Raw genomic sequence first — 22,560 nt, forward strand, 5'->3', positions numbered from 1 at the left:
AATATTTTAAATAACTGCATTTTACAGCTGATACTCTTTTAGAAAGCTCACTGATATATTTGCATCTGCAAAGATATGCTTACAGTGTCTTAACATTTTTTCATGTGGATCCTGGATTATAAGGTGCTGCTGTTTCCCTTGTTTGTAGTTTTGTGTCCTTCGCATGCATGTTAAGATAATTTTGTCTTGTTTAAAGTATTTTTGTGCTAATGTAGGTGCTCTTTCCACCTTTGTGTTTTATATAAACAAAGGGCACATGTGTTACATCTGCTTTTTGAAAGTAGTCTTTAAAAACTTTTAGCAATAGTTAACTCAGCTGCTTGTTTCTGCTCTCTAAGGGGTCGCCTGGCCTGATATGCACCGTCTGGCTGACAGAGTCCATCTGGAGGAGTTGACTAAAATTGGCATTCTGAAAGGCAATGTAGATGACATGGTGAAGGTTCATCTGGGTGCAATATTTATGCCACACGGACTTGGACATCTACTTGGAATTGATGTGCATGACGTTGGAGGCTACCCAGAGGTTAGTGTTAGTCCATTCTCAACTGCCTTGCAGATTAACCCCTCTCAATTCGATCAGCATTTCTCTTAGTTTATGCATGATTAGCTGGTTGCATCTTCTCAGAGGTGGAGCAGATATGCCTTTAAGTGTGTCTTTTCTGGATGTGATATTTTATGCAGTTTACTTTAAGGGAAACTATTAATTCATTAAAACATAAATTGCTTGTGGGAAGAAGCCAGCCCATGCTGCCCTTCAGGGATTCTTAATGTGTTCAGTTTCTACATACATTGTGTTGTTCCTCCATGAGGCACAACTGTAGCGTATATTACTCAAGCATACCCTATGCTGTGGCAGAGAGCATGGCAGTCTGCCTGATACCTGTAGTGGGAAGACTCACTTGCTCCATTCCCGATGTGAGACAGCTGTGGGATCCCACTGCTGCACCTGGGCTAGTAAATCCCGATGGCTATGTCATATGGAGACAAGCTGGCTCATATTCCTGTCTTGAACTTTGATCTCCAGTGTCAACATGGACACCAGTGTAGATGAGTTGCCCTGGAATGAGAATAAAAAGAAAAAATCCATCAAGTTTTCCAGTCTTTACAAATGTGAAAGCATAACCTCTTGTATTCTGAGTTTCTGCAGAAAACACAGAATTACTACCTTTTTCCTTGAATTAACATGATGGTTCATGACTGTGGTCTGAAAGCAGAATGGGTAAAATTCTGTAACCAGTGAATGGTAAGACGTTTGCAATGATACTACAAAAAAAAATAATCTCTAAGGGGAATTGAACTTAAGGTTTGAATAAAGAAAGGAAGTTTACAGCAGCTTCAGAAAGACTTCAGAAGAATTTTTTTGTGTGTTATGTTTTGGTTATTTGAGGCTAACTGTTTAAGGGTTTTCAATAATACAATATGAAAATGGATCATTTTCCTTCTCTCTTTAAGATGTTCTTTTACAAGAACCAGATAAAGCAACTAAAAACTTTCTAGGTAAGGTTTACCTTGAAGCTTGTTCATGTTGGGTGGACAAGCTATGTAACAGCTCCTATTGCTGGATTCACTTTTGCAGACAGGGAAGAAACGGTATATAGTATTATGAGGGTGTACTCATATTCACAGTATAATTATTGTTGAGACACAGTACTGTGATGACGATGTATTGGAATCATCTAATAAACTTACATGTAACAAAAATGAAACAAAAATCAAAAGCAACTCTATTATGATTGTAAGGTCTCTTCACTAGCTAACACAGAAAGGATGGATGTTTCCTGCCAGGTACGTTCTCTCTGTGCAAAAATAGATGTATTCAGCAAAGCACAAGGGATGTAGTAACTTGGAGAGTTCATGGACTTCAAAATCCAGGACCCTGATGTTGCACGCCTTTGCTTAGATTGTTTTGGCTTGTATTGTGAATAAGCTGACTGAATTTGGTGGACTTATGTGAACCTGAGCACATGTTAAAGACTTGGTAAAGAGATAACTAAATTTTAGGAACAAGTGAGAAGAAATGTGAGAGTGAAAAGTGCCATGCTTGGTTTTTACTTGGAAACCGTATGCTTTGAAAGTTAGAGCAGGTACCTTAATTTCAAGGGAGATTTCTAGAACTGATTTTGTGGAAGTATGGAACAACAGATCTTATACAGCTTCTATCTCTCAGCAGGTTTGAGTAGTGTGGCATATGAGCTACAGAATTAGGTTTTTTAACTAACTTCTATTTATATATGACCAAATTTATAACAGTTAATTATCCGGTGTATTATATAATTTAAGGGTCATTCTTCTGAAAGCAGACCAATCTATCCATAGTTTTGAAAGAGCAAAATCTGGTTTTATCTGTTGTAGATAAAAATGGGTGTAGGGATTGTATTGTCAAATGTGTTAGGCTCTCCACTTTCATACTTAACGTGTGCAAAAATACCAGAGCTCTATGCAGATTGATAATTATATAGCTGCAAATACTAAAATTATTTGTTTGTGTTGACATGCAACTGCATTCTTACATTAAGAATGTTTGCATGGCTAATTTACTTTCAAAATCCAATGCTAAATAGCAGTTTTCCTGAATATGGGAGAAGCATGTACGTAAGCTCGCAAACAAATAGATAAAGTCTGGAATTTGCATTTGTGTATGTAGATAGAGGTGGGGCATCAGCTCAGTTTGAAAAATAATGGATTTGGGGTTCTGCAGAAGGGGCAGCCGCTTTAAACTCTCTCTGCGGCATTAATTCCTTCTCTGTTAGACCCGTTACTTCTCTCTGACCCAAAGCATGAAGTTCCTTATATTGGGTCGTTTGACTAAGGTGAGGTACCTGAGCGTCAGAGCACCTGATGGTGGAAAACCCACATCAAAAGCTTGTCGATGGCATGAACTTCATTAGGCTTCTCTGGGCTTGAAGCTCTAATGGGAGGCATGGTCCCTGCCCGCGGCAGGAGGGAGCTGTAGGGCTGCGGTGCCGGGGCAGCACTGGAAGGCTTCAGGGGACGTGGTTTTCCCCAGGTAAATCCGAACATGAGCAACTGGGCACCTCGTGTCAGTGCGATATGGGTTTGTATTAAATGGGAGAAGGCTTTTTGTCTGCATCTCATTGTTTCATGAGAAAACACATTTTGAAGACATCTAGTACACTGTGGAATGATTTTTGGTGTGTTTTAAATGTTTACCAGCTAGCAAGATTTTCACAAGGATTTTCATAAAGCCATTTGTGTGTTTATTGTACACTAAGCCCATGCCTGTAGTATCATGCTCTTTTTTTCTAGCTGGTTAAGAAGCGAGTTATTTGCTTTTGGCTGAGGGAATTTCTGGGAGTATTACAAAGGATTTTTTAAAAATAAAAACTTTCCAAATGGATATTATTCCATTATTTTTCCTCAAGTGTAAACAGTTACATTTGGAATAATACAATAAGCTTTAATTTCCTAATTTTTATCCGTCACAAAGTTTTGTGTGTTCCAAAAAAACTATTTCCAGACATTGTTAGCTTAGATTAGTTATTCATTAGTAGCCAAAGATTTCTTTTTTCAAAATTGGCAATAATAAGTTTTCATCTTTTCCAGTAAGCTGCTTTCACGGGCAGTGTTGAACAAGCACTTTCTTCCTCTGACAAACACTGTAAAAAAAAATTGCACATTTTCTGCAAAGGATACTCTGGGATATTAGAAAAATATAACATTTCCCGTCCTTTTTTTTTGCCATGATAAAGAATAATTGGTTTTGGCCAGCAATAAATGCGGCTTAGCAACTATGTTTAGGGCAAGATTTTTGAAAGACCGTAACCACCAGTATTTCCCACTGAAGCACGTAAGTAAATGTCCTGATTTTCAGAAGTACTCGGCAGTCAAGAGCTCTTGGGGGAATCGGGTCTCCTGCAGTGTACCGTGGTTTTCCTCATGGGGAAACCGAGCATCGAACACATCTTTGAAAATGTGTCTGCTTCTTTTAAGGGTCTAACTACAACTTGAGCAGTTCTGAAAATTCGGCCCCAGTGGTACTAATCACTTCAGAAAATCTGGCCCTCAGTCAGACAGAGCTAGCTTCAAAGGGTGAAAAATCCACTGGGCTTAGCTTCAGCTGTAAAATTTAATCATGGAGATGGTTTTCCCACACTCTATTCTGGGTAAATTCGATATGGGATATAAATGAGGGTTTGTGCCTGTTGCAATGGAGAAAATGTGGTAGGTGATCCCAAATTTTCAGACCCTGAGGTAGATGGGGCTGAAGTTTTCATTTAAATCTAGGTTCTGTGTCTCTAGATGCTTGAGTTGATTCAATTTCATGTTATATTAATTGACTGTAAGGCTCTAAAGAATGCTAAGTACATTTGATGACTTTCTATAATAATAAGGCAGTTAATTTAAGTTAGGTTAATAACTACTGTGATTTTAACATCTTGTGAATTGAGTTTCATTTTGTTTTGTCTTTTAAAATTATAAGATTTACCTTAGTTTAAAGTTTTAATTCAGTTCTCTATTCTCATGAAAAGCTGATCCTTTCATCGCTATTCTGCATCAGCAAATTAAGGTTAGAGGTTTGTTTTGATCCTGGAGTTATCCATGTCCTTCCATTACTGTGTATGCTTGGGGAACATCTCTGCTGCTCAGAAGGGTGTACAAGCTGTGTCTGGCTCTAACAGAAAGCTTGCTCCTGGATCCCAGATGACTGTCTGGGGATTTAGGTCACCAAACCTACTAGAGAATACAGGAATAATCTTGTTCCCTTTCTTGTTCTGGCAAAAATTATTTTCCTTATGTATCCTACTTTATGCTGAAGCAGAAGATTTCATTTTTTTTGTGGTTAGCATTGCAAATGATGCATTAATGTTTTTTCCTTTAAGAAGCAGGGGATGAGGCGAATTTACCAAGGAGCCTAAAGCTGTTATGTAGAGCCCCAGTGATGCAAATTGCTTCACTTGGTCATAACCTTGCAAAGCCTTGTTCTGGTGTGCATACCCAGGACCTGCAAACATGAAACAACCTGTATGGTAGGCGCCTATATGAGCAAGGAGTAAAAGGGCCTTTCACCAGTTTTAGCTCTAGGTTTGGTTCTTGTAAGCAATTGTACATCTTGAGCAAAGATTAGGAGAAAAAAACCGCTGCTGCTGCTTCATGGGGTCCCCTTGAATCACTTTCTTTTTGATTCTTTGAATTCCTGCATAGCAGAGCCGTATGGTTGTGTGGGCCATTGAGCAGGCAGAGTGCAGGTAAGAAACAAATCGGTGAAGACTTTCAATTCTACAGCGTTTCCATGCAGAGCAGCACTGAAACCCATGGTGCTTATAGTTATCTGTCAAGTTGAACACCAACCAGGAAAGTTTCCAACAGCATAAGATTCTCCTGTGGGATTTTAAACCCTTCCAGACTTAGGTTAATAGATCTGCTTACCCTGCTCGGCATCTTATATGTGCTCAGAAAAATTGTGATCAGTTTCCGTGTGAGGACTGATGCTGGAGTTTGAGTGTTTATGGGAGCTTGGGACTTGAGCAGAGGCAGAAGAGGAGGGAAGGCTCAGGTGCTGTGTCAGTGCAGTGCCATGGTGCAGCCCATGCCCTGTCGTACCACAGGGTTTCCCTCCTCCTCTGAGAAAGAAAGTGTCACGTACTTGGGGTTTTTTTGTTGCCTGGTTTGGGTTTCATTAGTTCTGGTTAATTTTTTTGAAGGAGATACTTGCTTATGATTGTTTTACTTTGTTGAAGTTTGTTGCAAAAGACTTTGTGTGCTAAGAGAGTTTTTATCTGAATATTTATTGTCCAAATCTTTCTGAAATTTTAGCAGAGACTAACAGAGCTTGTGTGTTTTTGAACAATTCATTCTAGGCACAGGAGGAGAGAAAAACCAAGATAGTAGAGTTCTGCTTTCAATTATATGTAAAAGTAAAGTATAAAAAGTATCATAGGTATACTTTAGGGGATTTGCTATGCAATTTCCACTAATATTAGTATCAAAAGGTCACAAAAGCCCTTCCATTTAAGGCCATCGCCTGTTTATGCTTTCTGTGTGTCACAAGAAAACCTGTCCATTAGATTTTAAACGGTGCTTGTCATTGATCTCATTTTAAAACAGTGTTGCTGGTAGCTTTTGCAATGCTTTATCTGATGTCTTACGAATTCTGTAGCTAAATAGTCTTCTCATCTTCCAGGTTTATGTTGTAGTTGTCAGCTTGGTGAATTTTACTATGTGCTATCTCTTTTTTTCCCCCCACAGTTAGGTTTTGAGAAAAAAGAAAAAAATATAATCTGTATGTTTTATTATTTCCATTACGATAGCAGTGGAGCTTGGTGGCATTTGAGGATCAGGAAGCAAAAATGACATGGGAAGTTATGCTCAGAACCATGCTGTAGTGGTGGATTGAGATTCATCTCTATCTGACTCAGAGCAGGCAGCAGTACCTTGAGTAAGTGGCAGGCAATTCTTCCTCATTCCCGGCATCAGGAACGCTTAGGAGGCAGCTTAAACCTGGTACCACAGTTAATACCTAGGAAAAGACAAAAAAGTTTCAAATACAAATAGCCAGTTAAACATCGTGTGCCCCCCATTCTGCCAATACTAACTTTGAGCTGTGTCCCAAAAGCTCCAGCTAGTAATTAGATTCTCCTGCAGAAATGGAAGCTTTGACTTGCAAACGCCACAAGTGGTATGTGATGCTTGGGGCATGTTCTCCTGTAACGTGCTGCTGATTTCAAAGGCAGGACTGACAGCAGTTCCTTCAGGTGACTATAGGCAGCTCAGGCTGTTGGAAAAAAGCAGGATAGCTTGAATAAACTAATCTTCATTAGTAGCACTCAGCAAGAGAAACAAGGGTTTGGAGAGAAGGGACCAGGAGACAAGTGAAAGGGAATTCAAGACTTTTATTTTATTAGCCGCACAGGGCTCTGTTCTTTTTACAACAAATGAGCTAATTAGAAGTTGGGCATACGCAGTGGGAGAACAGGGAAGAGTGAAAGAGCTGAGATTTCACTTTAGTGTTGATTTCATGTAATCTAAATATAATGTTAATCTCCTGACTAATTTAAATACTTGATTGCACTTGATAAGATGGTTAGGACTTCGCTGTGTTGGATGTGGTCCAACTGGGATAGTCTGTTTGTCAGGCTCAAAAAAGTTCTGTGATGATTTAGCTGGAAAATAATAGAAACTAGTTTGTGTCGCTACATGAGTCTTTTACTGTGGTTCAGTATTTGCAGTTACGAATAGCTTTGGTGATCTCTGCTGTGGCCGTGCTTTGCTGCCATTGCTGGCTTGAGGAAACTTTGGGTGATGCCAACTAAGCGTTGCAGGCCCTGGTTTCAGGGTTCAGGAGGGTGTCCTGGCATGTCTGCACTTGTGCATCCCTAGCTAGTGTCATGGCCCTGTAAAAAAAACTTGCACATTTTCTGCAAAGGATACTGTGGGATATTAGAAAAATATAACATTTCCCGTCCTTTTTTTTTGCCATGATAAAGAATAATTGATGACCAGCCAGCACAGAGACATCACCTGTGATTTTATTCTGTCCTAATCCAAAGACCGACCCAAGATCAAGCTCGCCTGTGTGGGCCTGGAGCTATTTCTGCTTCCGATCAGTTTGCCTGATAGCTGGTCTATGGGACAAGATCCAGCATGATGCACCTTGCAGTTTTTCCATGGAAAAAGCAACATATACCCCCGTTAACCGTTGAGTTTCTTAGGAGCAGGCAGTAATTTGTCCTTATACTGACAGGGATATTGCAACTTCTAGTCTTCCACAACCACTTTTCTGGGGGATAGGCATATTTTCATACTTCCTAATTCCCTGCTTATTCCAAAAATAGATCTATATTTTATATTTCTGCACACTTAATTTGAACTTTTATTTTGCTTACATAGTAATGAAAGCAGTTTACATAATAATTCTCTTGCTCCCTTGACAGTCCTTATTGCCTAGACATGCTGTTTTTTGTTACCTTACATGAACCATTAATTGGAATCTGATGTTCTTGGCAGGAGTACAGTCACAAATGACAGTGTCATACATCTGTGCTTACTGTGGGGGGAGTGTCTCAATTTTAAAATGTGAGCAGAACCTCCAAATAAAGTCAGTCTTAGAAAACAATTTCGGATATAGTCTGTTGTTGCAATATACAGGAAAATAAACAGTTGTTCAAAAAGTAGTTTTCCCAGAATTTCACTGGGAGTATCTTTTTAGATGCCTAGGTGTTACTATTTTCTAGATCATTCTCTACACTTCTTGAGGCAAATTACCAGCTTATGCTTTACAGTTGTACAGCACTGAGTGCAACAGAGTCCTGCTCCATGGCCAGGCCTCCAGGATATAACAGTAGTAGAAACAGATATCCACACAGCTGCTGTGCCAGCATTCACATCTTTTACTCTTAATTTCATCTAACTACAAAACAACAACATGGTTATTGTTGAAAACAAGGTGTTAGTTGTTTTGCTGCAAAATACAGGGAAGTTTCCTCCTCACAAAGAAGAAAATCCATTAATGGCAGAACATTCATACTGATGGATGACAGTGCGAGGCTTTGCTCCCAACAGGGTTTGGCTTGGTGGAAAACGGCAATGTCCTTGTTTCAGACCTGTCATCTTCTGATTGGGGTGGTGGTGTTAAGTCGTTAAAAAAGTCCTCAGCTTGTCCTAGTTTTTATAAACAACCAAAGCAAACTGAGAACTGAGAACTCTCAGCCCCTGGATGTGATGGCCATGGTGGCTACCATGGTCACAAGTGCCCAGAGATCAGATGTCACTCGGGATGCTGAAGCCATAGCCTGATGTATATTTTAATCCAGCACTGTTCTCAGAAGAAGGCATTTTGTCATTTCCCCAGCTTGGTCACCTTCCCCACTCTGCTCATTCCCTGTCCCAGCTCACGTTGTCCTTCAGCCTGGCAGCAAGTTGGACTGGGGCTGCCCTCTTCTCAGGGTATGCATGGCCACGTACACCCAATAGCCAGAACCTGGTGCTCTCTTCATCCATTTCACGCATCTCTTGGTGAACACCTTGTGAGCCTCTGTTAAAAGGGACTGTAGGTCTTCCTTGCCACAAGCCTACCCACTGGTGTTCTGCTTGCTGTCTTGGAAAAGCTGAGCAGTGTTACCCTTTCTCCGAAAGCCCGTTAGAGATGCTTTCATGGAAGAGATGTAGCTGCTGCCATTTACACAGTTACTTCAGTGCCTGTAAAATCCAAAGATCTGGAGATGAAACCAAGAGCTGACACAACTTAGAGTTGAGATAGGATGGGGGGAATATAAAAAAGAGTTTGTGAATTCCTTCTAGAGGAGTTAAAACTTTACTTTTGGGTGAGCAGGAGTATTCAGGTGCCTCAGGGGCCCTCCCGGCATTGCTGACACCCCAGGGGACCTGCGCTTCTGGAGGAGGTTTCCAAACGTGAATCCCCGGGTCTTGCTCCTGGATTGTAATCGTGTTATTAGCTTCTTGCAGGAAGTACCAAAAGCAGAATCAGGCTGCGAGCAGTCCAGACAAAATGTCTGCGCCTTGCTTTAATGGCTGTACAGAGATATCTGAAGTGGGCATCGAGGGTCGATCTTCACACCTGGTGTTAAACCTCATTTTTGTTTTAAGAAAAGGCAAAAAAATGCCTATGCTGTACCAGGGCTGCCTTCAGAGGATGTTTGCCATTGTTTTCCTCGCTGCACATTCATCTTTCTAGCATCTGTCTTGGATTGACTGCCTCAGAAAAGGCATTTACAAGTAGAATTGAAGAGAAGTGTACTTAAAAGCCAAACATGGGTTGTTTGTTGTAAAGCAGCCGATAGATAGTTGGCAAGACACCAAAAGGTCCAGACACTAATCTAATTGTTTACAGCTCATGGAGAGATTAATCCACAAGATTGGATGCCCTCATTTCCTTTACGCATTACAATGAATGTGTGAGATGCCAAACCCCATGGGGCAGCAGCAGAAAGAAAAATGGCTCCGTTTCAGTGCAGTTATTGTTTCAAGTTCAGAAATATATTGATTCTCTTTGGGTTTTGATAAGAATATAAATGCAAAGTGCCTTGCTTAATATCAGAGTATTCTTGTTGCCTAGCCTCAGTAAAACAGAATCATGTTTTCTTATTTTAGTGTCATATAATGCTCTGCAAAATTCAGATCAAACATACGAAATAAAATGCATTGAATACACCGTGAAAATGGCCAGGATACACTCGCTGGTTTGTGAGGGCACCGAGAACTGCAAATGCTCTGTGTCTCCGAAAAATGGGCAAGCCTACCCGCGAATGTCCAGGCTGGTCAGCTCTGAAAATCTTGGCTGCTGTAAGATGCCGTACATTGGAACAGAAGCTCTGCAAAGAGAAAAAAGCAGCGCCAGTATCGCTTGGGTGACCAGTGAGAATAAAACAAACACTGCTGAGTGGCTGTTGCAAGCCGGGTTTCTGTGAAATAGGCTTTCTCTGAACTGAAAGTGGAGCTCAGGAGCAAACAGTACTGCGGGGCTATAAACACTTTGCAGAGGGAGTGATTCAGTGAGACGGAAACATGGCTAATCTGCAGGGTATGCCCCTGCCTCCCTCCGCCCCCCTGCATCGCCGTGACAGCAACGCGGCCGCGCAGCCGTGCCGGGACGTGCTGCGCCGGCTGCCTGGCACCGAGGGTAGCGCGGGGCAGTGGGCTTTGTCCTGGAGAACGGGGATGGCTCATCCTGGTGATCCCGGTCGCGCTGCCAGCGATGCTGAAGGGAGTCGCCCCTTCTGCCGGCAAGGAAAATCACTGTGACTTCAGCCAGCCGGCTGGGGCATGCTACCTGGAGACCAAATAAGTAACGCCTTGGTCTTGCAGACCCGTTAACCTCTGACTTACTGGAGCAGAAAAGTTCACAGGTGAAGTGTGTGTACGTGTTTGCAGGTCAGCCAGCCTGTGAGCTGGTTGCTGGTCTTCATGATATTTTGTTGATGAAATTTTGCTACAGTTGCAAAGAATTTTCAAAAAGCTAATGGGATTGAGGTATATTTATTCCCGATGTTGCAATATCTGGCACATTTGGGGGAAGAAAATTAATATCCTGAACTAGTCTTTGCAGTGTTTCTAATTCCTTGACTAAGCACGTCCTCATATATCATTTTACTGTACCAGCTTTTGGGAAGAAGAGAATGTTTTGCTAGTCAGGACTTGTTTTGACTTAGTTTTTAATAATATCAGTCAGCACCATGTTGCCTGAAAGTCTGAATCTGACAAAAGTTTAGTTTTAAATGGGCTGCTTTTATGAGGTCATGTGTAGACTCATTGCTCCTGAATCAAGATCATAAATGTGTAATTTTAATAACATACAGTGAGAATAAGCATTTGCATATCCTTGGAGAAATTGTTCTCTGCTGCATAGTTCAGCTATTTCTGCTATGACGTGGAGGGGGCATCTCAAGATTTGCACATTGCTTAAAATATTGTACTTTGCAAGGGAGGGTATAAAAAGACACAGTGCCAGTAATTATTTTTTCTCCGTAGTGCAGTACCAAGGTAGAGAGTAACAGTGCCAAGCATATTCAAAGCCAGGATTTATGTGGTGCAAAAAACAGTTTGTGTGTCGAGTTGAAAGCTGGTCAGCACTGTATTTGAAAGGTAAACGAGGGACTGATGAGAGAGGTGTAACTGTGTAGCACGGTTTCATTCCTCTACTTCCCAATTATTTTTTGTATTTTGGGTGTCTTATGGAGCAGTCAGCATAGGAGGGTCTTGATAAAAGGTCAGCCACGGGTTGCTGTTCTGTCCATCAGAACCGGTGCTTCTTCTGCAGGGAGTGGAGCGCATTGACCTGCCGGGACTCAGGAGCCTGCGCACCGCCCGCAGCCTGGAGCAGGGCATGGTGCTGACCATCGAGCCGGGCATCTACTTCATCGACCATCTCTTGGACCAAGCTCTCCGTGATCCTGCACAGTCCTGTTTCATCAACAATGACGTCCTGCAGCGCTTTAGAGGATTTGGGGGGGTGAGTAATTCTTAACCAGATGGTTTTCTGAAATTGGTTTTCTTTTTGTTTGCCTTTAGTAGGTACTTGAGAAGAACTGTTTTGGAAGTTGCAATGTATTGCACATAAGGCTGCTCCTGAAGCAGCACTTTGGGCCATTTGACCCTGCAGACAAACTGGCTTGTTCTTATTTTTAAATGCTGTTTTATACTTGTGATATCTAATTAACGAGAGACACATATTTTTTCATTGATTGAAATTCCTTCTGTCGGCACTGTACAGTGACTTGCCAGGTAGGTGTTTTGTCTAATGTGTCAAACATCTGTGTTATGGAATATGAGACTGTGAGCCTTATTCCAGAGTTAGCGTCCTTGACAGCAGCACAGTTCGGTGCTCCCTCCCAGGGCAGAAGAGCCTGATGCTCTTTACATCAGGGAGGCAGTAGAGAAAAATGGCAGTAACTGCTCTTACTGGACTATTGCCAGAACGGAGTGAAACTTGTGAATGTAAAGCCTTCCCTGTTTTCCAAGGGAATGGCCAGTGGTCTTCAGGAGCGCTCATGCTCAAGGTATCCCACTGCAGGCTTAGGCAGCAGTGTACACGCAGGAAGGTTGGATGACCCGGGTGGTAGCTGTGATCTGGGCGATCGTTCCCATACAGGCAGCTGCTGTGCAAGTGGAGGGGCCTTGTTTCTTCATGCTCGCCAGGGCACATGTCCCATTCAAAGCCACCACCCTCACTGAGCATTTAGCAGTCGCAGTGGCTTCCAGTGGGTTTTCTTTTTAGCGGGGTGAGCGTTTGAAGGGTGCCACATTGTTCTCCAAGCTTCCGTATTCATGCACAGAGAAGATAGAGCAGGCAGCTGCAATGCCCCGTCCTCCTCATGGCTTTTCTGCTAAGTCTCAACACGGCTAACAATCACTGGCAACAGCAGTGATTTTCTGGTATGAAAAGTCACTCATTAGGAATTGTCTGCCGCTGCCATCGACTAATTCATCACTGTACGCCAGCCATGAGAGGGTAATTACTCTAACGCTCTTGGTCTGAGCTGGCTTTGAACCACCAGCCCCGACAGAAAAGCTGTGTGTGCCATCACCAGTCGTGTGAGTCAGCCGGGCTCCTGGGCAGCCGCCCGTGGAGGCTCCCCATACGACGTGTGTGCAGCCTTATCGAGAGACGCGGGACTTTACCCTCGCAGGTATTTAATTCACTGCTGAGGTTTGGGTTGTTATCTGTCTCTGTGTTGTTTCTTTATCAAGACTTGCCAGCCAGCCGACTGAGATACTGATGAACGAAAGGCAGCTAACTCTGCATTTTCTAACCGTGAGCATGTTCTATATGGCGCCGCACGCTGAAGCATATTTTAAAGAAACGCAGTAATGCGCTTGTGTAGCTTGACACCGCAACGAAAACAGGTTTAACTGTCTTTGCTTTCCTTGTAAACACTCTGTGGGAGTTTTTCAGCAGTTGAATTGATTCCTGGTGAGCTTTCTCTGGAAATGCTCAGTAAAGCCCCCTCCAGTTTTTCCATGACTTGCTGTAAATGCCCACTCCAGCTCTGCAGCTTGAGGTACGCACGTGGCTCACTTTCTGCCTGTGTTTGCTTGGAATAGGAGTGACAGCACAGGATCTTTACCTGGGTAATAAGTTGCTGGATCAGGCACTTTTGTTCCAGAGGTTTCAAACAAAAGTCTAACTTTCTCTCTGGTTTTTTGCTTAGCTTCCTGTAATGATGACTTGTAAGGAGAACTAGCCAACAAACTTTGCTCAAAGGGAGAGCTGCCCAAAAGCGATTGAGCAAAAATCTAAATCTCCGATCCCCCTGTGAACAATACATTTTACTTAGAAAAAAATAGTAATACACACGTACCCTGAGCCAGATGTTGTCACTTGATGTTGTCCAGGAGAAGAATGGAAATAAAATCTGAGACTGAAGTACATCCGAATATTTCTGATTTCTACACAAAAGCTGAATTATAATGCAATCAAAATTAATTTTTCCATCTTTCAAATTCTGACTTGATTCTGCATAAATATAAGGCACAATTTTTGCTGTGTAGTGAGCTTAGTTATCTGCATGCCAGTTCATTCTAGTTTATTCAAGATGAGTGAGTATTTCTCTCAAAAGCATGTCAGAAAACTTTCTCTCTATGTGATTAAAAAAGATCTTGTGATGCCCAGTGCTTTTATTGACAAGTATTAATAGTACAGGGGTTAGTATTGGTGTCAGTTCTAGCTAAAGAGCTTACTACAGCTGGTCCAATCTTCCTCTATGTTTAAAAGAAAAATACATTCTACAAAAGGAAATAAGTAATCCATTTCCCTCTGCAGAGCTCAGCACTAATTAAAATGTTCTTAATTTGGTTTCGTTTAATTCACTTCAAAAATGCACTTATATTAACCAAAGTAACACCACTGTAATTCTGAGTAAGGCTGTCCGCACAAGGGATTTGTGGATTTTAATGAATTCACCTTGAATTCATGTCTTTTTTGGGCTTTGGATAATTTTCCTGACTGTGACAAGTCGCTACATTGAGAACAGAAGTTCTTTTGCTGTGCCAAAAAGGGCAAGACTTGTAGCCATTTATTGTAATTCACGGTGCCCAGCATTAACCATAAAGAGACTGTAAACGCTGCAAGAGCAGGAAAGAATGAGAGACAGCACAAGGTTTCCCTTCGCCCGCCCTGCGTTGCGGCCGGCGTGCGGGGCATGTGCTCCCGCGCGCGCCGGATGGGTCCGCCAGCAGCCCGGCCTCCCTGCGTCCCTCTAACACAGGCACCCAGGCTTCGTGGCTGTCACTGCTGCAGGGAGCTTGTAATTTGGGCTTTTACCAAACGAGAGCTGTTCCGGGTCACGTACAGATCGCTCTGGAGGAGGCAAGGAGTTCTGCTAGGGGACCTGCTTCTGAGAGCACCGGCTGCCCTGTCTGAAGCCCTAAACTCTTTACTTGGCAGCCGTTGAGTTTAGTCCTTCACAAGCTTCCTCAGCCAGTTTTGGGAAGTTGCTCAGTCACACGTGCTTCAGTTCTCCGTCTGCAAAACTAAGGACCAATCTACCGAGGTCTTAAATTCTGTGGGGCAAGGGCTGCCGTCGGGTGCTGGCGCAGTGCCCGTCCCAGGGCACCCCTGCTCTGCCTGGACTCTGCCCGTGCCGCTTTCATAAATAAAGATAGGTGTGTGAATGGAGGGGTGTGTGTACGGTTGTGTATATTGCTCAGGAACAGCAGCCGATTCCTCAGGGAAGGGAAGTGCCGACTGCAAGTGCTGCCCTGTAGGGTTTGACATTTCCATTCTTCATAAGCTGATTACCGATTCATGTAGTTCATATGATGTTTTCTCAAAGACCAGTAAAACTGTTCAATCTTTTTTTGGCCTTATTCAGTCTCTGTTCAGGCTTTATTTTACCCCAGGATTTGTAGAACTAGCAGTAGACTTAATATATGAAAACTCCATGCAACTTAGAGAAAATGCTCAGAGACAGATAAATGTTGAATACATTATTTCATTTGCAGATCTTTTTTTTTTTCCATTTAAAAGTTAAATAGATTTATAAAGCCCAGGACCTTGAAGATTTGCTAATATTACAATATTTTTCAAAACAATAGTACTTCCCTTAATCAGGGAAGTAACAAATGTTAAACCAAATAAAAAGCAGGATATTTAATTGCTTCTACCTTTGGTTCACAGAGCCATGCAGTTGTCTCTGTCCTGATTTTTATTTTTCAGAAGGTTGAGCTCTGCTTTTGGGTTTATGGTGAACGTGTGTTGTGGAATGAAATAGTTTACTAGGCAATAAACGTTATCAAGCTCATCTGCTTTTTAACATTTCATATTATGCAGCAGTAACAATGCTACGCAGCATTTTTTTTTTAAAGTTTTCATAGAATAACAGTTGTCATAATGAAATACATAGCTTGCTTTACAGTTCTTGTAGGAGAAGTGATAGTTATAGGCAACCCAAAACCAGCGACTAGTTCCTTATAAACCTTCTTTAACCTTTTTCTCTTGTCTAATTAACATCATCGGGTTAAAGTCAGAGCAGTTGTTTCTAACCTGTATTTAGCTTATAGTTTATTGCTTCTTCTTGAGTCTGGATGAAGGGACTGTGTGGTGAAGCTTCTTTTTCCAGCTGTATCTGTTAATCTAATAAATTACATGGCCTCACCCTACTAATCTTGATCTTCTATTATAAAATATTTATACGTGGACCTTTAAAATAAAGTGTGCCTGACATGAGGACTTCCTTGTGCATAAGAAGAGGGAAGACTGGTAGCACGGGATAAGAAAGAGTCACTGTTGTAGCACAGAGCCTGTTGGCCTCTATAGAAAATGTCTTGGCATTGCCACTTCATATAACACGGGAACAGTAAAGTGCCTTCCCCAGCCCTGCAGCGTACCTGCCTACCCTGGGTTTGACGTAAGGGCAGCTCTATCTCCTAACCAGTGCCCCTGAAATACAGAAGTTGAACCCTGCTCATGGTAAGTTTGCTCTATTAAAAATTACTGGTGAGTTGATGGCTGAGTCAAAATAAGCCCCCTTGGCTACATGCATCTGCCGCTGTAGGATGTCAGCTATGAAAACAGAGACGTGGATCCTTCAGCCGGACAGAAGCACATGTGCTAATTTACTTTGTGGGGTAGCATGTGTGGTCCACATCCTGCCGTCATTTCCCAGGCAACTCTCCTGCTCTAAGTTCTTGCAGTGGTAGTATTGCTGCTTTCCACAGCCACAATCAAACAAATGCTCAATAGATTAAAAAAAGTGAGATATGTCACCAGTGGTCTTTTTTAATCACATCTGGGATCTGTCATCATGCAAATCTGGACTATTTAATTGGCAAAAATTGTTTCTTGATTCTCAAAAGCCTTTTATACATATCATCATCCAAAAGAAATGAATGAGTGCTACAACCCCCTTCCCTTGGAATATAACACAGGAGACTCTGGGGAGCATGACTATTAGTAAGTCAGGACAAAGTGCGAGGCTGTATATATAGCTGACAGCAGCCTTGGTATTTAACTGCTGTGCTGTCCTTGGCTATGCCCGCACAGCCCTGCTTTGGGGCAGAGTTGGGTACATTGAGTCGAGCCACGTGATGGTCTGTTGCTGGCGTTGGGCAGTTGTGCAATCAGGTCTATCTAGACAGATCATGCCACTACCCTTGATAAGAAAAAGGCATTTTAGAGACGGTCCTGGCATTCAGAGTGCTTTTTGAACCATGCCATTTCACACTGAAAAAGCAAAGCGCCCTAAAAGCTGCTGGTACAGTGAACCTCACACCTCGGTTTGCTGTTCCTTTAAGCCGTGTCCGATTCCAAAGCACTCTGTAGCCCTGAAACAAGCAGCACTGTTGAACAAGGAGCCTGCAAACGGGGACAGCTCTGAGAGCAAGTTTCATAACCACTGTCCCCCATTGGGAAAGGCAGTCCCAAGCCAGTGAGCTTTGCCAGGCAGATCCAGCATCTTTTGTCCATTTGGACAGAAGACAAGACTAAATGCCGGGTTCTCCTGTAGGAAGGTTTTGCAGGTCCTCTGAAGCTGCTGCTTGCTGTTGCTGAGTTTAAGCTCAGGGTGAAGCATAGAGGGTGAGAAGAGCAAATGCAAAAATTGCCTCCCCCTTGAGAACCTGTGCTCCTCTGCACTTGTGTTGCTTTTAAGCAAAGGAATAATGTGCACTGAGATTGGGAAGTTTGTGTTCTCTCTTACAGCAAGCACCCATTTCAGGTTAGATTCATCCAGGCAGAGGAACAGTTAAATCCTGGAGAAAGAGCTGGGCTTTCCTAGGAGTAATGGGTGAGACTCCATGAGAGTGGTGGGTCTGTGCACCTCCAGCTACATCCTGTAGACCATTTGTAGTTGCTGACAGTGAGCAGGCTGGTGAGACGGTGCTGGCTCTCCCACTTCCCACAGCTATCCACAGCTGTGGATTGATTATATGATCCCTTACAATCTTTCTGTGGTACGATGAGTTACTGTGTGTGGCACTCCAAACTGATGGGCTCCAGCCCACCCTGTGCTTTCCTCATTCAGGGTCTCTTGCTTCCCACCTCCACAGAGATCTTCCTTTCTGGACTCCTTAGCCAGCCTCATCTCTCTTTGTCCCTTCATCCCATTGCAGAATTGCCCGTTTCTAGGCTCCAACCGTTCCAGAATTTTACCTCTGCGGCTGTTATTTGTCAATCCTGTCTCACCTTGCAGTATCTTCCTTCCCCCAGCTCTTTTCATCACTCTAGGTCCATTTTCCAGCTTTTTTCCCATCCTGATTTTCACTTATGACGTAGATAGGACACAGCATTGGCAAACACCTTGTGACATCTCTTAGTCTGGCTTTCATCTGCTCTGCTTTCAAGTCAGTCTGTACTCTGAGAGTGCCAAAGTATTGGTGAAAGCATAAGACACACCACTGGAAAACACCAACCTTTGGGGTTTTTTTGGTTGAGGAGAGGGAGATTTGCTAATCTTACTGGCTAAGCAGATGAATCGTGGCTGATATTTCTCTGTAGCGGGTACATTGGGGAATTTCAGCTCAAGCAGGTGAAGCTTTGTGAAGCCAGTGGTGCTCGGGAAGAGGCTCTCTCTATAGGCAGGGTTCAGCTCTAGCTTTGGCCAGCCTCTCCTCTGCTCTCGGACTTAATAACTAACATTTTTACTTTCCACATCAACGCTGTGCCCAGCTCCATTTGCACTGGTGTGCTTGCCAACATGATGCTTTGGCTTCTGCCATATCACTAGATCTGTCCCCTGGATTCTGGCACTTTTGCAGGGCTCACCTGGTACCAGCAGGTTTTCCGCACGGGCTGGTCCACCCAGGCAGGCTGTGCCTGGGCCTGAGAGCCATCAGGACAGATGTCGGGGGCTGCTGCGAGGTGGAGTGGACGATTCACCTTTAGATGCAGTGCAACCATCTTGATGAATCCTTGGCTTATTTTCTGCTCAAATTTGGCCAAATTCAAAGTCATGAATCAAAAAACCCACCCTGGTGAAATCTGTTCCAAGTGCATAGAGTTGTTCAGTGTGTCGCTGATTTCCTCTTCCGCAGCGAGGCACCGGCCTTTCAGGCACACCAAGTGTGAAGAGCCTCACGGTTTTCAAATTTACAGCTGCCCAAATCAAATGTGTGAACTCCATCGAGTCTGTTTGTTTAATTCTGCTTCATAATACACTTAACTTGATACCAAGTAAAAGAAATAATCTGGCAAAGACATCATTAAACGGTTTAATAAGGACTGGATGACTCATTTTGTTTGAATAAATGGATTATTTTGCAATCAGAAGTACAAATGTTAACCAGCTTTATTTTTAGCTGAAAATGTCAAGAGGTCAGAAACAATTAAAGCAACTGTAAGGTGGGAATCCCCAGAGTTTGTGTTCTCTTGGATTTACACCTTACTTAAAATGGCTTTTATTGCAGCTTAGCAACTTACTAACATTTTTCTGATAAGATAATGGGAAAAAACTGTGTAGGCATATTTACTGGTAAGAAGAGATGAGAGTCAAACAGAAATGGTGCATACTTTTCAGTTTAACAGAACAAGAGCTGAAAAACTGAGAGGACCTGTTTCTTCTTTGCATGATATGAAATGTAGTGATTGTATTTTAATAGGAACATCTCACCTGCTAAAGGGACTTCCTCATCAGCTCAAAATTCAGTGTTTTGAATATCAGCTACAAGCTATTTCATGTTGCACTGCCTCCTTTGAAAGCATACTATGTTTAGAGAAAAGAGAATGTAATGTGCAACAAGTAGCTAACTGCAGCTCAGCAAGAGCACTGCTCCGAGAACAGGCACTTCAGGCATCAGTAGGCACTGCTGTTGAACCTGTCCCTTGCAAGCCGCGCACTAGCAGGGCTGGAGGCAATTCAGGGGAAAAAGTTCCTTTTGCTGCTGCTGATGTCAGAGGGTTGAGACTTACGGGCCCCATGTAATTATGCAGCGTGAGCTCACTGATGCAGCATCTGGCCCAGCCTGTCCCTGGTGCACCTGACATGGCAGAGGCACCACCTGAGTCACCTGTGGGGCCAACCACCTCCTGTGGGGCTGCTCTGCCAGGGCTCACCATGGAGCTCGTGTGATCCCAGGAGGGTGGCAGGAGCCCGCAGCCCGAGGAGGATTGGACCCTACAGAGCTCTGCACCGCGGTGCTGGTGGTGCTGGGCGATTCTGGTGCTCGCGGAATGTTGCTCTGCCTGGTGTTGCATCAACACCACTGACTGAAATGTGCCTTGTGCTCCCGCTGCCTGATGTGCTTCTCATCCCCAGCTGGAATACCTTGGTAACCGCGTGTTCTCTGTAACAGGTCCGGATCGAGGACGACATCGCAGTGACAGCCAGTGGAATGGAGCTGCTAACGTGTGTCCCACGTACCGTTGAAGAAATAGAGGCTTTCATGGCAGAAGGCCAAAGCAGTGCCAAGTCATTTGACTGCCTCTCCAGCCAAAAGCAGTAATCTTCGGGATGATACTTACTGTCTCACACCAATCAGTCATCGATGTGATTTAATGCTGCACCATATAAAATAAAATGTGTCCAATTCTTAACAGCAAGAGAGGCAGGCAGGCTATTAGTTGCAATGATTCATTCATTAAAAATGAAGGTAGAAGTCTTCAGCACTTGGTATCCGCCCAACTCAAATGCTGCTACTTGCAATCAGCAGTTTACCAAGTGCCACCTGAATAACCCTGCTGCATTATTGGTGGGGCTTATACTTCTGTCAAATCTCAGTTCAGACATATCTTGCAATTAAATTTGAATTTTGATGATAGGGACTCTTTAAAATACAAAATGGATTATCTGAATGCTGTCAGAAATTGTAGCAATCTAAGTCCTTTTTTAAACTTCATCACAAGTATTGCAAAAAGCAGAAGAAAAATCAGCAGTTCTCAGTGGACATAATGACACTTTATAGTTTTCTTATGGATCTTATTTCAGTGTCGATGGAGTAAGCAGAACCAAATTTTTATTAAAATTCATCCTTGGCATCATTTATACTCACAGCTTTGTGTTCATTATGGTTTTCTGCACCCGTTCCTGCTTCTTTACCTGAGCTTTCTACCAATTTGTGCTCTGGAGACTTTGACCCTTCATTAGCCAGATTTTTCTGCTCTGGCTAGTGGGTGTACTGATCCTTCACACACAGCCCAATGCTTATTGGATTTGTCCATCTATTTTTTCCTTAAAAACCCAGATTGCTGTGGTGTTACAAGCCTTAGAAATTGCAAGAAGGGAGTATCTTTGCTGCAGGGCGCAGGGTCATTCAGCAGCATATGCTGTGCAGAATCACACAGTAACCGTCCGGTGTTAGTTGGTTCAGAATGAAATTGTGTAAGTTTTATTTGGATACACCACAAACATATTAATAATGATAAAATTATTTTCCATTCATGCAAGATTTACATTACCCAGAGAAGCCTTTCTTTACTGTAGGTGTTCATCAGCCTGCAGGAGAATAAATACATATCTTGCATTGTAAAATAGCACTAGTTGCTGTAACTACATAAAAATAATCTTGCTCACTTTCTGGACACATCAAAATTCCTGATCAGTTTTCAGGCTCTCTTGCGCAGTTTGCCTGGAGAGCCAGTTCAGAACATCCCTCTGCTGTGTCAGGGGGAACTGAAGTCACAGCAGGACATCAGGGCCTTTCTGGGTCTTACCATTTGCCAGATGTGGATTTTCCCACTGTGAAGGAATCGGCTGACTTGATCTCTGGGTTCTGTTGCTCACATCCTGGAGCTGGCATGCAGGCAGTGGGACTAACTGTGAGCTTCTGGGTGTCTGCAAGTGCCCGTCTTACATGGGGCGTACAACACAACATGGACTTGGATGGTGTTGCTGTCTTTGTGCCCCCCACCTGGGACTAGATTTAGGTCTGAAATAATTTCCTTAAAAATTGTCAAATATGTTGCTCTACAGAGAGCTCTTTTGGCTAATTGGGTTGATCTGTGTGATGAGAACCTGCTCTTTATTCAAAACAGCTTGGTGACCCATTGCTAAATAGGAAACTGCGTGTTGGAGACTGAAGAAACACATTGTGAAAGAATCCAGGGGACTTCGCTCCTTATGTTTAATGTCACTTTATTAACAAATGAGCCTATTTACATTTTTTTAAAGGTTGCTTGGCATTGGTTTGTAAGAGGTAAGTGCAGGAAGTCTTCACTGCGAAGGGGAAAGGGTGAGGAGGGGAGGGGGCACGAGATCCGCAGTTTGCATGTGCAACCGTGCTAATGCTTCCTTCTGTGGTGACGGCAAGTCTCTGAAATGTAGTACTTGTGCAGAGGACATCAGGCTTTTTTTTTTTTTTTTTGGTAGCTTTGCAGATACAAGAATACAGAAACTACACTGGCACTGCTCCAGACGTGTGTCCCCCTAAAATTTAGGAGGTTTTTCCAGTACACGGCAGTGCTCATGGCTTCAGCCTTGTTCCCGCTGCGTCCAAGTGCGATCCTGTGGCACGCTCTGAACACGCCTATGGGATCGCTCACTGCTTTGGGCACTCCGAAACCTGCCGTTGCTTGGGTTCAATAGCAGTTACTATTTTAAAGTAACACTTCACAGATTTTTTTTTTTTTTTTTTTAAAGAGAGTTTTGGAATTGTTTCAACTAAGCCATAACCCAAGTCTAGTTAATAGGCCTTTCCCTGCCTGTGATTAATCTT

The 22,560-nt window shown here is 43.0% G+C and overlaps 1 protein-coding gene across 1 annotated transcript; it reads left to right on the forward strand.

Annotated features, from left to right (window-relative positions):
- Nucleotides 1–338: 338 nt before the first annotated feature.
- Nucleotides 339–20,582, forward strand: LOC104627054 (xaa-Pro dipeptidase-like; the record flags this gene model as incomplete). The annotated part of the gene is made up of 3 exons (XM_010295154.1): nt 339–523; nt 11,735–11,926; nt 20,203–20,582. Coding segments are annotated over 3 exons (527 nt in total), but the record flags the coding sequence as incomplete, so codon positions are not given.
- Nucleotides 20,583–22,560: the final 1,978 nt, after the last annotated feature.

This window comes from Phaethon lepturus, unplaced genomic scaffold, assembly GCF_000687285.1.
Source record: "Phaethon lepturus isolate BGI_N335 unplaced genomic scaffold, ASM68728v1 scaffold53500, whole genome shotgun sequence".
Taxonomy (NCBI): domain Eukaryota; kingdom Metazoa; phylum Chordata; class Aves; order Phaethontiformes; family Phaethontidae; genus Phaethon; species Phaethon lepturus.